We start from the raw sequence: 14,832 nt of genomic DNA on the forward strand, positions 1-14,832 counted from the left end.
AATGAAAATTAATGTCAAAATTAATAACAACAAAGGCTCTGCCAAGTACTTTCTTTAAATGCTTAAAATACAAACACCGATAACCATAAAAAATGGCGAATATTGGCTCTGATAATCGGTCAGCTCCTATTTCCAATATACTGATTTGGTTTGACATTTACAGAGAATGTACTCACCCCCTTGTCATCCGAGATGTTCATGTCTTTCTTTCTTCAGTCGTAAAGAAATTATGTTTTTCAAGGAAAACATTTTTGGATTTCTCTCCATATAATGGACTCCTATGGTGCCCCCGAGTTTGAACTTCCGAAATGCAGTTTAAATGCAGCTTCAAAGGGCTCTAAAGGATCCCAGTGGAGGAAAAAGGGTCGAAACGATTGGTTATTTTCAAAAAATGTATATACTTTTTAACCTCAAATGCTCGTCTTGTCTAGCTCTGTGTAAACTATGTATTCCAGTTCAAGACAGTTAAAGTATGTCGGCGCCGATAGCCTTGTGCGCATATAGCGTCGTTGCGCTCCGGGCGTCCCGTGTTCGAATCCCGACTCGAGGACCTTTCCCGATCCCGCCCCCATCTCTCTCCCACTTCGCTTCCTGTCATGTCTGATCTGTCCTATCATAATAAAGGCAAAAATTAAAAAAAAAAAAAAAAAGACAGTTAGGGTATGTCAAAAAAACTCCCATCTCATTTTCTCCTCCATCTGCATAATCGCCCTACATCGCAATTTTACCTTTTTTGTAAAGGGTGTTTGACCTTCTTTGCATATTTGTAAACACTGGGTCAGTACTTCTGCAGCGATGTAGGGTGATTTTGAAGTAGGAGGACAAAATGAGATGGACCAGAGTGTAGGAATTTGTTAGCTCAAAGAATTTAAAATGATCAATATGTGTGTGTACATGTATGAGACTATGTTTCTCTCATCACATGTGCACTGTAAATCTCCACCAGGTCTTTTTGACCAATTAATAGAATGAAATGAGTTATTTAAAACATACATTTCAGTCAGGGAAAGTAGTTTAACTCACAGGAAACTGTGTATAATAATCGTCATTAAATATACGCAATTTCCAGTTTCTGATTAGTAACAGTAATGATGATATCGACTTGTTTCTTTGTCCAGCAAATTCTTCAGTGATATCCATTTCTCTTACGTTGACTCGTCGTCACGGCAACGTGTTTTACTAATCAGAACGGAGTTAAAACAATTGAACAAAATAGGGCTTAAGGTAGCAATATGAGATCGAACACAGTTTAAGTGACTTTTGTAATGTGAGCATTCAGCACAGAGAATCATTATATGTGAATATATGGTTGTTTATTAAACTATTCTACTTACAAACGATCGCACTTAGACAACGTACATAAAACACAAATAGACCGAGAACGCGTGAGAGAGAGAGAGAGTTGCATGGTACAGGAATGAACGGTTCTGAACAACCTGAAATCGTTTTTCATAAAACGCCTTAAACGCAGCTATCTACGTTTGTAGAAAGAACGGATAATTGCAAGCTCTTGTTGTTGTGCATTGGTTCCGTATGTGTTCAGTTCAGAAAGTCCTTTTCCAGTTCCTTTCCAGAAGGGTGCGTAGACCGCATGACTTTTCAAAGCATGGTTCCAGAATGCTTGGTCTCATGGCCAATGCTAGGTGGGCCCCATGGATCTGGGGGGAGGTGCGGGATGACGTGAGTTCGAGTCCAGGAGAAGGGAAGAGAGAGGTGGCTCTCTGGAGGTTGGTGCTTCAAGGAGTGGCTGTGGTGCCGTGGTCGACGTTATCAGGTGTGATAATGTAGACAGTGGCAAGGTATGGGTCCTCGAGCTTGTGCAGCAGGTGTCGTGGCAGTGTCACTTGTCATTCTGACCCGAGTTGGTCTGAGTCAGGTGGTTGTTGTCTAGTATCTGTGGTCCCTGCAGTCTAGTGGAGGTGGCAGGAGGGCAGCAGGTGGCTGTTAGCCCTCTGCTTTGCTCGAACGTCACCGGGAGTCTGATGTTGGTGGTGTCGGCACTGACTTGAGCTTGCCTGAGTTGCGTGGGTAGAGTTCTCGCTGTTGGGCCTGTGGGCCCGTTGCTCTATTCAACATTGTCTGGCTGCTCCTGGGGTGTCGTGTGGTTTTACAGGATGCTCCTTCCCTTGGAGAAGTCTAATGCGGCGTTGCATTGGGCAAGGAGTCAGAAGTTTGTCTGGTCTGGCAGAGGTGTCCTGGTCACTATAGCAACCGAAGGCTTTGTGGGCCATCTGAGACTTCCCGGCACCTACAGTGGTGGACTGGGTGAAGGGGGGTCTGTGATTGTTTGATACTCTAATGAACAATTGTGTGTTTGATTGGTCCAGACACTACAAGAGTTCATGCAGAGCTAGACAAGACGAGTGTTTGAGGTTAAAAAGTATATACATTGTAATTTTTTTTTTTTAGAAAATAACGGATCACTTCACTAGATAAGACCCTTGTTCAGTGTCTGGGATCATGTAGAGCACTTTAAAGCTGCATTTAAACTTCATTTTGGAAGTTCAAACTCGGAGGCACCATAGAAGCCCACTATATGGAGAGAAATCCTGAAATGTTTTCCTTCGAAAACATAATTTCATTTCGACCGCAGTAAGAAAGACATCTTGGAAAAGGGGTGAGTACATTATCAGTAAATTTTTGTTTTGGATGTGAACTACTCCTTTTTTTATATACTGTAATAGTGATACATTCTTTCAGGATTTATTTGAAATGGGTATATTTTGGGAACATCGTAAAAATCATTCAATTTTGTCTAATTTAATGCATCATTGCTTAACAGAAGTATTGATTTCTTCCAAAAAAAGCCTAATGATCCAAAAATGTGTAGCTTGATACTGTAATATTCAGCGAGCATAACAAAATCATTATCTACTTATCTGCAAAAGTGTACAGTATACTGTCTGTTCCTGCTAGTAAGTTGAACATATCATGTAGACTTTTTAGAACTGTTTGTATTTCAATCCCAGATGTGATGGTTACGATCAAACAGAAATAAATGACAAAAATGACTATGCAAAATAAGGCCTGTGATGGGAGGAGGAGAGATGTCCCTCTTGAATCATTTCCCTGCTGACAATGTACTGCTGACAAAGCAGAAACAAGCACACACACACTCAGAAATCTACAATAAGACAACAGGATGCAGAATCATACCACATCCATATCTTAAGACATCTCGTGAAATCATCACTGCTTTATACTTGAAATGCAAACAGTGGATGAACAAGCCTAACAAGCCATATGTGAGTCTAAAACGCATAATACAACAAGAGTGATCTTCCAAGGAACTAAAACTTTAGACCACTCTATTAAAGCACTTGCCCATAGTCAAACTCCAATCGGGTTTAAAAAGACGGTAAAATGCACGCTAAAGTGAGCTAGTGACATATGTAAAAGTCACACCCATCTGTGGATATGAAATATGGATCTGGATCACTGCTTCCCATTATTTTTAATGCTTCCTGCGTATTGATTTTTTACTCTCTGCTTTCAATTAAACGCTTTACGGGCTCTTTGTATGCAGGTCAGGATTTTGGTGATGGGTGGATAAGAATGGCAGAGGAGTAGAGGGCTGCTTTTCTGATTTTATTGCGCCGACTGCCTTTCAATCACACAGCAAAGGACTCCTCATTAGGGGAGAGCGAGAGTGCGGCAACAGAGACTGAAGGGCAAGGTAGAGCATTAAAAATCCAGTGTCTTTTGACAAGAGGCCCTTGATGGATACTGGTGTCAAGCAGAAGCTTCCTGTGGTGTCGGCCAGAGGAGATGATAGACGCTCCCCACAGGGTTCGGAGATCTTTGACCTTCTTTTGCAACACACAAATGAAAAGTTTAAACCATGCATTTGATATAAGTTTAAAGACATCTACAAACGCACCCGAGCAGGTAGTAGCTCGAGGGTGCGCATTAAATTTTACACAAATCCTGCGAGGATGTAAGCCGAGGGCATGCGGTGGAGTGTGGACGTGCCCAGAAATACTGTGAAATAGTATTATGATTTAAAATACTGTTTTCTATTTTAATACATTTTGAAATGTAATTTATGTGATGCAAATCTGAATTTTCAGCATCATTACTCAGTCTTCAGTACCACATGATCATTCTAATATGCTGATTTGCTGCTGAAGAAACAGTTATTATTACTATTATTATTATTATTATTATCAAGATTTAAAACAGTTGAGTACATTTTTACATTCTTTGATGAATAGAAAGATCCAAAGACCAGCATTTATCTGAAATAAAAAGCTTTTGTAACATTATACACTATACCACTATACCAAAATCTTGGAGTCAGTATCTTTTTGTTTGAGAAATAAATTAAAGAAATTAATACTTTTATTAAGCAAGAATGCTTTAAATTGATCAAAAGTGACAATAAAAACATGTATAAGGTTACAAAATATTAATTTTTTCAGATAAACTGAACCTTCTATTCATCAAAGATACCTGAAAAAATTCTACTTAGCTGTTTTCAACATAATAATAATAATAAATATTTTTGGAGCCGCAAATCAGAATATTAGAATGATTTCTGAAGAATCATGTGACTGGAGTAATGATGCTAAAAATTTAGCTCTGAAATCACAGGAAAAAATTTAATTGTACAATATATTTAAATAGAAAACAGTTATTTGAAATAGTAAAAATATTTCAAAATTTTACTGTTTTTGCTGTACTTTGGATCAAATAATTGCAGGCTTGGTGAGCAGAAAATGTATAATAAAACACTACCAGTTTTAACTATTATTATTATTATGAGCAGCTGTGTTATTTTGAATAACTGAAGGCTGGAATAATGGCAGGAATCACAGGAATAAATAACGTACAAATAAATAAATAAATATATATATATATATATATATATATATATATATATATATATATATATATATATATAGAGAGAGAGAGAGAGAGAGAGAGAGAGAGAGAGAGAGAGAGAGAGAGAGAGAGAGAACAGTTATTTTGAACTGCAATAATATTTCTCAATATAGCTGCATTTTTATGAAAATAGAAAAATCTATCCTTGAAGAGCATAAAGACTTCTTTCAAAAATATTATTGACCGGTAGTGTATGTTTTAATCTGCTACATATATTTGGTCTCCACAATGTAAGCAAAATCAGCTCCACACAAACAATATATAATTCAAATGGAATTACGAAACAAAAAAAATTATATAATGGGAAGTCCCAGCCCTTCCTGAAGCAAATAACGAAGTGCCCTTTCATTTCTGAGAAGCTCGGGGGAAGACAATGGGGAACACTCTTGGGTCAGAAGGTTTTATCATTGAACGCCGATGCCCAGTGGCCAGCCTGCCTTCAATAGGAATAAAACATCTGTTCTGATTTTGATGTCAAATGTAACCTCTCCCCATAAACCATTACGCAAGCTGATGTAACAAGCCGTTACTGTTTCTCTAAACTTGCAGTTCAACTATTGCCCTACATACAGACCATCTCAGCTATGAAAACATGATACGGCTAATAGAAATACAGGGACGGGACCTGTGACAGTGTACAAAAGCGAGTGTCTCCATTCAAATAAAAGCTAATGAGGCCTGGGACAGGAAAAGGAAACAGTGAGTTGCGATGTCCGCCATGTTCCGTTCATCTGCTCAGGTTATTATCTATGAGTAATACAGGCTCGACACATTTCCAAGCCTATATTTCTATTAATTTCAGCGCCGCCTCAGCAGTGGCGAAAAGGTCTGGTTTGTTCAATTTGTTATCATGTTCCATATTTCCAGCCTGACTTATTACGTGGATTTTTTTTCCCATGCTCATTAAGCTCACATGATGTCAAGAGTGTCCAAGAGCCACAGTCTAAAAGGGAAATTTGGCATATGTGAAGCATAAAGAGAACTGCTATATCTTGGCTGTAATTGCTGACATGATTCATAATGGTTCTGTACAATGTAATGTGATGATAATGATAATGATAATGCACAATAATTAAAATCATATTCTTACATCACATGACCAGAGGTGGCTAGGGATGAGAATATAGGCACATATGTGACCCTGGACCACAAAACCAATTATAAGTAGCACGGGTATATTTGTAGCAATAGCCAACAATACACTGAGTCAAAATGACCAATTTTTCTTTTATGCCAAAAAACATTTTGATATTAAGTAAAGATCATGTTTCATGAAGATATTTTGTAAATCTCCTACCATAAATATATCAAAACTTTATTTTTGATTAGTAATATGCATGGCTAAGACCTTCATTTTGGACAACTTTAAAGGTGATTTTCTCAATGTTTAGATTTTTTTGCACCCTCAGATTCCAGATGTTCAAATAGCTGTATCTCGGCCAAATATTGTCCTATCCTAACAAACCATATATCAATGGAAAGCTTATTTATTCATCTAAAAGTTGTCCCTTATGGCTGTTTTTGGGGTCCAGTGTCACATATTAGTAAGCACCAGATGTAATACTGGTTAACCACTAATAACAACATTTAATACATTTCCTTTAATGTCTAAGGTTGGATGGCCCTTGTTAGGAAAACCCATGGTAATTAAACCAGATTTACATTAAATATGTCAGTTATGTTTGATCATGGGGTCCCATAAGATGGCCAAAGATGGTTTAGCTGGTCTTCCCATCTGGTCAAGATGTTCTTTTGGCTGGCATTTTTAGATAGTCAAGCTGGCAGCTAAATACCAGCTTGATCAGATTGGAAAACCAGCGTAAACCATGTAAAACCAGCGGACCAATTTATACCGGTTTAAGCTGCTTTTTAATCACTCTTAAACATATTTAAGACAAATTAAAGAGGCAGCAATTAAACTTAAGTAAAATCTACATTTTTACAGAAATGACTGCGACAGGTTAAATAGATGGAAAATAAAGTTGCTGTCGCAATGATGAAAACCTTTTACAGTACATCTGTTTATAACCTAGATGAACATCTTCAAAACTTAATTCAGATTAATTTTATATGCACAAAGGATACAAATGTGAATCTTGCAGCTTGATATAAGAAAGCCCTAAATTAAAAAAGTAAAAATGTAATTTAATTTAATTAAACAATAATAATAAGTAAATTTGATTTATAAAGAGCATTTAAATTCAGTTCTGAGTCTGATCAATGTATTGTACAGAAGAAATACAATAAAAATTGATATATAAATATATATATTACATACAAAATAAAAAAAAGCATTAATTAAAAATAATAAATACTTCCTCATTATTAATCAAATCTACGAGTTTCTGGATAGCCTCCACATAGTCTGGATGACATCACCTTGGGAACAATCAAGTCCGTGAGACCATCCGAGCTCTTGCTAAAGCCTTTACTTCTGTCACAGAGCAGAGGACTACGAACCTGACCTTCATGAATCATATGCACCTTTTGAAATACCGAATTATAGCCTCTAAGATCCTTTTGCTGTGCAAGGCACATATTTGCTTTAAACATACACGATCACTCTTAATGCCTTATGATCTCTGACGGTGATCGACACGAACGCACCTGCTCATTCAACACAACTTTTTGCATTGAAATCCCCCACAATGACCGTCCACATCATAAAATATTAAGCACAAAGGCCTCTCTTACCGGGATGACAGCTGATGGGTTGGATGAGAAGGGCTGATAAAGTCAAACACAACATCCCCACACGACACGATCCTCGCAGTCTCCACATGTCCAAATGCGCAATTAGAGCAGCACGGAATGGCGGATCAAATTGAGCGTCAATGAAGGAAACACACTAACTTGACTAAGCAAAATAATTACAAGTGAGCGAGGCGATTTTAATGACCGGCGACAAATCTTGTGCCTGTTTCGTGGGACATTTCGGACAGCCCACAATCCGCACACACTTCTGCTCTCTGTGGCGTCCTTTACATTCTCTTTACATTCTCAAGTTAATCCCAACCGGACGCACTTTCAGACGCTCCTGCTCGTTCGGTTCCTCTTCTGTACGGCGGCTCTCGCTCAAGCGCATCTACAAAGTCAGTCGCCTCAATCACATTCAGCGCGCTCCGCTTCTCTATCCAGGAAGTTGTGCATATGAGCGTTTCGTGTTTTGCCAGAGGAATTAGTTGAGAAATCAAAGCCCTGCCCTCTGGATCCTAGCGCCGAAGGCTGTGGTTTTGCACGCCTGCCGAGGAGACACGAGGATTGGCTACTGGACAACTGAAGCACAAGACTGTTCTCATAGTGTGTCTTTTCTAAAGCAGTTAGTTCCGCTCCTCAAATCTGATTGGTCGAAGCGGCGTTCAATACATGCATATTTAGTAGAGTCGATGACGTGTCGCTTTTTTGTCTAGATTAGTAGCTTCTTCTTTTTTTAATTAATGAAGATAAAGTATTTTTGATATTTTTGGCGGGGTTTAAAGTAATATATATGTATTTAAAAATATTTCTATCAAAATATCAAATATAAAGTCCAAATGCAAACTCAAAATTCATGATTTTTTATATTTAATTTATATATTTTGTATTATTATTTATATTATAAATACATATTATAATATAGTTATATTGTATTCCATATATATATATAATTTTTATTTACATTCACATATGTGACCCTGGACCACAAAACCAGTCATAAGAGTCTTTTTTTTTTACATTTTTGAAAAAAAAAACAAAAAAAAACAAAAACATAATCTGAAAGCTGAATAAGCTTTTCATTGATGTATGGTCTTTTATAATAGGACAATATTTGGCCGAGATGCAACTATTTGAAAATCAAAAATTTTTAAGGGGGCAAATTTTTATTTTTGTTTTTATTTATTTTTTTTTTATTTTATTTTTTTTAATATTGAGAAAATCTCCTTTAAAGTCCAAATTAAGTTCTTAGCAATATATATATTACTAATAAGGAATTAAATTTTGATATATTTACAGTAGGAAATTTACAAAGTGTCTTGATGGAACGTGATCTTTACTTAATATCCTAATGATTTTTGGCATAAAATCGATAATTTTGACACATAGAAGTATTTTTGGCTATTGGTACAAATAAACCCATGCTACTTACGGCTGGTTTTGTGGTCCAGGGTCACATTATTTTATTACTGCTTTTACCACTTTAGATTTTTAGTTATTAAATGTTGAAATTGTACGAAAATGTATGAAAGCAATATAAATATAGATTTATAACAACTTCAATCTGACTAGTAATTGTCTGAAGCTGAATCCATAATTATAGAGCGTTTTGAGCAGAAAATTTGTCACTTCACTCATATATGCTACTCAAGACCAGCTTTCACTCTGTGCTGTGCGATATTAGTAACCACAGCCTGCATCCCATTTCAGTGCAACAACACTCTTGCTAGTGTGATATTGTTTAATTATACACCTGTTGGGACAGCTCTTTATATGTGTATGTGTTTCCACTTAGTTTCATGAAGTAAATGATTTCGGGACATCCATCCTTTTATATCATGCCACCGTCAGCAGAACTCAATAGGCATTGCACTGTTATTCAGCCCTACAAGATGGGAGAGTCAAAATTTCCCTGCGATGTTGACAGAAGGTTTACACGGCATATTCTGTGGTTCTCAGATTTCAGCAGTGCTCAAATTTCCCACTTGCCAACAGTTTGGTTAAAACAATGTATAGCTAGCTAGATTCAGTTATCCTGTCAGAAAAGCCATAGTTTCTAGTTCTGCTTCACATTCTGGCCTCAGACACTGTCGCTCTCCAAGGTGCTGAAAGTTTGCCAGGCCATCATGCATTATCCATGGTGCTGACGACTCCTGTTTCACAACAGTGGCACTTAATAAGAAACTGTATGTATAATGTTTTGTAAATCACTGTGCAATTGCTACTGTAATCTTCTGGAGTGAATGGGTGCCATCAACATGAGAACAAGAGAACAAACAGCTGGTAAAAACACAACAATAATCCACTTGCAATCTATACAACTCCAGTCCATCAATTAACATCTTGTGAAGTGAAAAGCTGCATGTTTGTAAGAAACAAATCCATCATAAGAAGTCACCTCTGGCAAAAATACCAGTCCATAATAATACTTCCTTCAGTAAAAAGATTTTTTCTCTGCTGTCCTTTTGTATCAAACTGTTTTGGACTGTTTTGTGCATATTTCTGTGCATATTAAGCACAGGGTTAAAATGACTTGTTGATGGACCTTCCTGATTTATCTGAATTCCTCAGCATATCCGATAGCTCAGGAAAACTTGATGATGCAACAGAAACTATTGACTCTCTTTTTTTCTAGCACTTTAGATATAGTTGCTTCTCTGCGGTTAAGAAAAATTAAGGAAAACAGTCCGACGCCGTGGTATACTGAACACACTCGTGCACTGAAGAGAGCACGACGAAAAATGGAACGCAGCTGGAAGAAAACAAAACTAGAGGTTTTCCGTACAGCCTGGCGTGAATGTAACATATCCTATAGAAAAGCATTAAAAACTGCTAGATCAGATTATTTTTCATCTTTCTTAGAAGAAAACAAACATAACCCTAGGTATTTATTCAATACAGTGGCTAAATTAACGAAGAATAAAGCACCAACAGGCGCTGAATTTTCCCAACAGCACAGGAGTAATGACTTTATGAACTATTTTACTACCAAGATAGATACTATTAGAGATAAAATTGTAACTATGCAGCCATCCGCTAAAGTATCACATCAGATATGCTATAAATCTCCTGAGGAACAATTCCATGCATTTTCAACTATAGGAGAGGAAGAGTTGTACAAACTTATTAAATCATCTATACCAGGGGTTTTCAAACCTGTCCTGGAGCCTCCCCTGCCCTGCACATTTTGCTTGTCTCTCTCATCTAATACACCTGATTCAAATCATCAGCTCATTAGTAGAGACTGCAAGACCTGAATTGGGTGTGCCTAATAAGGGAGACATACAAAATGTGCAGGGCAGGGGAGGCTCCAGGACAGGTTTGAAAACCCCTGATCTATACCGACAACATGTATGTTAGACCCTATTCCATCTAAGCTACTCTTCTGAATATTATTAATTCGTCACTATCGTTAGGATATGTCCCCAAAACTTTAAAACTGACTGTTATTAAGCCTCTAATTAAAAAAAACTCAACTTGATCCCAATGAATTAAACAATTACAGACCAACTTCAAATCTCCCTTTTCTGTCAAAGATACTAGAAAAGGTAGTGTCCTCACAATTGTGTTCTTTCTTAGAGAAAAATGGTATCTGTGAGGATTTCCAGTCAGGTTTTAGACCGTATCATAGTACTGAGACTGCTCTTATTAGAGTTACAAATGATCTTCTCCTGTCATCCGATCGTGGATGCATCTCTCTATTAGTACTACTGGATCTTAGTGCTGCGTTTGATACTATTGACCACAATATTCTTTTAAATAGACTTGAAAATTATGTAGGCATTAGTGGTAGTGCACTGGCTTGGTTCGAATCGTACTTTTCTGACCTGCATCAATTCGTAGCAGTGAATGACGAGGTATCATATCAATCACAAGTGCAGTATCTATTACCTCAAGGCTCAGTACTAGGGCCATTACTTTTTACACTTTACATGTTACCCTTGGGAGATATCATCAGGAAACATGGTGTTAGCTTTCACTGTTATGCTGATGATACGCAGCTCTATATTTCTTCACGGCCCGGCGAAACATACCAATTTGAAAAACTAACAGAATGCATAGTTGAAATAAAAAATTGGATGGCAAGAAATTTTTTACTGCTAAATTCTGAAAAAACAGAGGTGTTAATTATTGGACCTAAAACCTCTGCATGTAATAACCTAAAACACAGTCTAATACTCAATGACTGCTCTGTCAATTCGTCGTCATCAGTCAGGAACCTAGGTGTGCTATTCGATAGCAATCTTTCCTTCGAAAGCCACATTTCTAGCATTTGCAAAACTGCATTTTTTCATTTAAAAAATATATCAAAATTACGACCTATGCTCAAGATGTCAAATGCAGAAATGTTAATCCATGCGTTCATGACCTCAAGGATAGATTATTGTAATGCTTTATTGGGTGGTTGTTCTGCACGCTTAATAAACAAACTCCAGCTGGTCCAAAATGCAGCAGCAAGAGTTCTGACTAGAACCAGAAAGTATGACCATATTAGCCCGGTTCTGTCAACACTGCACTGGCTCCCTATTAAACATTGTATAGATTTTAAAATCTTGCTAATTACTTATAAAGCCCTGAATGGTTTAGCTCCTCAGTACTTGAGCGAGCTCTTATCATATTATAGTCCCTCACGTCCGCTGCATTCTCAAAATTCTGGCAATTTGATAATACCTAGAATAACAAAATCAACTGCGGGCGGCAGATCTTTTTCACATTTAGCGCCCAAACTCTGGAACAATCTACCTAACACTGTTCGGGAGGCACACTCTGTCAATTTAAATCTAGATTAAAGACCCATCTCTTTAACCTGGCCTACACTTAATACATTTCATAATCCAAATCCGTTAAAGGATTGTTAGGCTGCATTATTTAGGTCAACCGGAACCAGGGACACTTCCTATAACACCTGATGTACTCGTTGCATCAGAAGAAGAATGGCATCTACGCTAATATTAGTATCTTTCCTTCTTATTCCGAGGTCACCACAGCCACCTGTATCCAGATCAGATGGTCACTGCAGTCTCCCGGATCTAGTCCGTGCCCATCAGCACCCAGAGATATCCTCTACAGCCCTGAATGTCAGCAGAGACCACATCAACTAGATGAGCCCCAGAGACAGATCATCAGTGAAGACCTCATCACCTAGACGGCCATCGATGCAAGACAGCGAAAACCAGATGAGTCCTCTCCAATCTGATTTTGTGGCAACTTGGAACTCTTGCATCTACATTAATATTAGTCTGTTTGTTTCTTATTCCCAGGTCACCATAGCCACCAGATCCAGTCCGTATCCAGATCAGATGGTCACTGCAGTCCCCCGGATCCAGTCCAAACCAAGAGCAGATGGTGGATCAACACCTACAGCCGAATGTCAGCGGATACCATGTCAACTAGATGAGCCCCAGAGACAGATCATCAAGAAAGAACTCCTACCCTAAACGGCCACCGGCACAAGGCCATGGGAACCAGATGAGTCCTCCCCAATTTGACTTTGTTGCAATATGGAACTCTTGCATTATTATTGACATTTTACTCTATTTTAATACTGTAAGGTTGCTTTGACAACTTGTATTGTAAAAAGCACTGTATAAATAATCTTGACTTGACTTGACTCTTACACACTCACAGAAACAGAACAGTTGTGCTTCTGTAAAATAAGGCAAACAGGATGCGTGTTCTATCATCTCGGTTATCTGTTTCCTTTCTGTGAACTTAGTGGAGTTAGTGGAGTGGTGGAGTTTTAAATCTGTTAATTATTTAAGTCAGGTATATTTTGCATATTTATACCTTTCATATACAGTGAGGTCAATAAGTATTTGATCACCCTGTGATTTTGCAAGTTCTCTTACTTAGAAATCATGGAGGGGTCTACAATTTTCAGCATAGGTGCATTTCCACTGTGAGAGACAGAATCTAAAAATAAAAATCTGGAAATCCTGTTATTTTGCTTTTAAATAGTCCAGCTACACTCTGCTCATGTTTCTAAATTAGTAGCAACTGTTTTAGGTCGTTAACTGTCATAAAGAAACCTGTGCACCCCACAATCAGCCAAAGTCTAAGTAGCAACATGGGCAAAACCAAAGAGCTGTCAAAAGACACAAGAGACAAAATTGTAGACCTTCACAAAGCTGGAAAGGGCTAAGGGGCAAGCAGCTTGGTGAAAAAAAGAACAACTGTTGGAGCAATTGTCAAAAAATGGAAGAGGCTAATGATGACTGTCAATGTCCCTCGGACTGGGGCCCCACAGAAGATCTCTCCTTGTGGGGAAACAATGATGCTAAGAATGGTGAAGAATCAGCCCAGAACTAAAAGGGGAGGAGCTGGTCAATGCCGTGAAGAGAGCTGGGACCATCGTTTCCAAGGCTACTATCAGTAATACACTAAGACGTCATGGTTTAAAATCTTGCATCACACGGAAGGTTCCCCTGCTTAAGTCAGCCCATGTCCAGGCCCGTCTGAAGTTTGATCCAGAGGAGTCATGGGAGAAAGTCCTGTGGTCAGATGAGACCAAAGTAGAACTTTTGGGTCTTAACTCCATTCGCCGTATTTGGAGGAAGAAGAATGGTGAGTATCATCCCAATAATACCATACCTACAGTGAAGCATGGGGCTGGAAGCATCATGCTCTGGGGGTGTTTTTCTCCACAGGGGATGGGACGACTGCACTGTATTAAGGAGAGGATGAATGGGGCCATGTATTGTGACATATTGGGCAAAAACCTCCTTCCCTCAGTCAGAGCATTAAAGATGTTGTGGCTGGGTCTTCCAACATGACAATGCACACAGCCAGGAAAACCAAGGAGTGGCTCCGTAAGAAGCATATCAAGGTTCTGGAGTGGCCTAGCCAGTCTCCAGACCTAAATCCAATAGAAAATCTTTGGAGGGAGCTGAAACTCTGTGTTACTCAGCGACAGCCCCAAAACCTGACAGATCTAGAGAAGATCTGTAAGGAGGAGTGGGCCAAAATCCCTCCTGCAGTGTGTGCAAACCTGGAGAAGAGCTACAGGAACCATTTGACCTCTGTAATTGTTAACAAAGGTTTCTGTACCAAATATTAAACAATTTTGACTCAAGTGATCAAATACTTATTTGACACAGTAATTTTAATTAAATTCACAAATAAATTGTTAAAAAACATACAATGTGATTTCCGGATTTTTATTTTTAGATTCTGTCTCTTACAGTGGAAATGAACCAATGCTGAAAATTGTAGACCCCTCCATGATTTCTGAATAGGAGAACTTGCAAAATCACA

The 14,832-nt window shown here is 38.2% G+C and overlaps 1 protein-coding gene across 1 annotated transcript in view; it reads right to left on the bottom strand.

The window, feature by feature from the left end:
- Positions 1-8,137, bottom strand: part of ca16b (carbonic anhydrase XVI b) — a 134,276-nt gene extending 126,139 nt beyond the window's left edge. The window contains exon 1 of the mRNA XM_073851284.1: positions 7,579-8,137. Coding sequence (XP_073707385.1) covers positions 7,579-7,666 — 88 coding nt within the window. The 5' untranslated portion in view covers positions 7,667-8,137. The remainder of the gene's footprint in view (positions 1-7,578) is intronic.
- Positions 8,138-14,832: the final 6,695 nt, after the last annotated feature.

Source organism: Garra rufa, chromosome 12, assembly GCF_049309525.1.
Source record: "Garra rufa chromosome 12, GarRuf1.0, whole genome shotgun sequence".
Taxonomy (NCBI): Eukaryota; Metazoa; Chordata; class Actinopteri; order Cypriniformes; family Cyprinidae; genus Garra; species Garra rufa.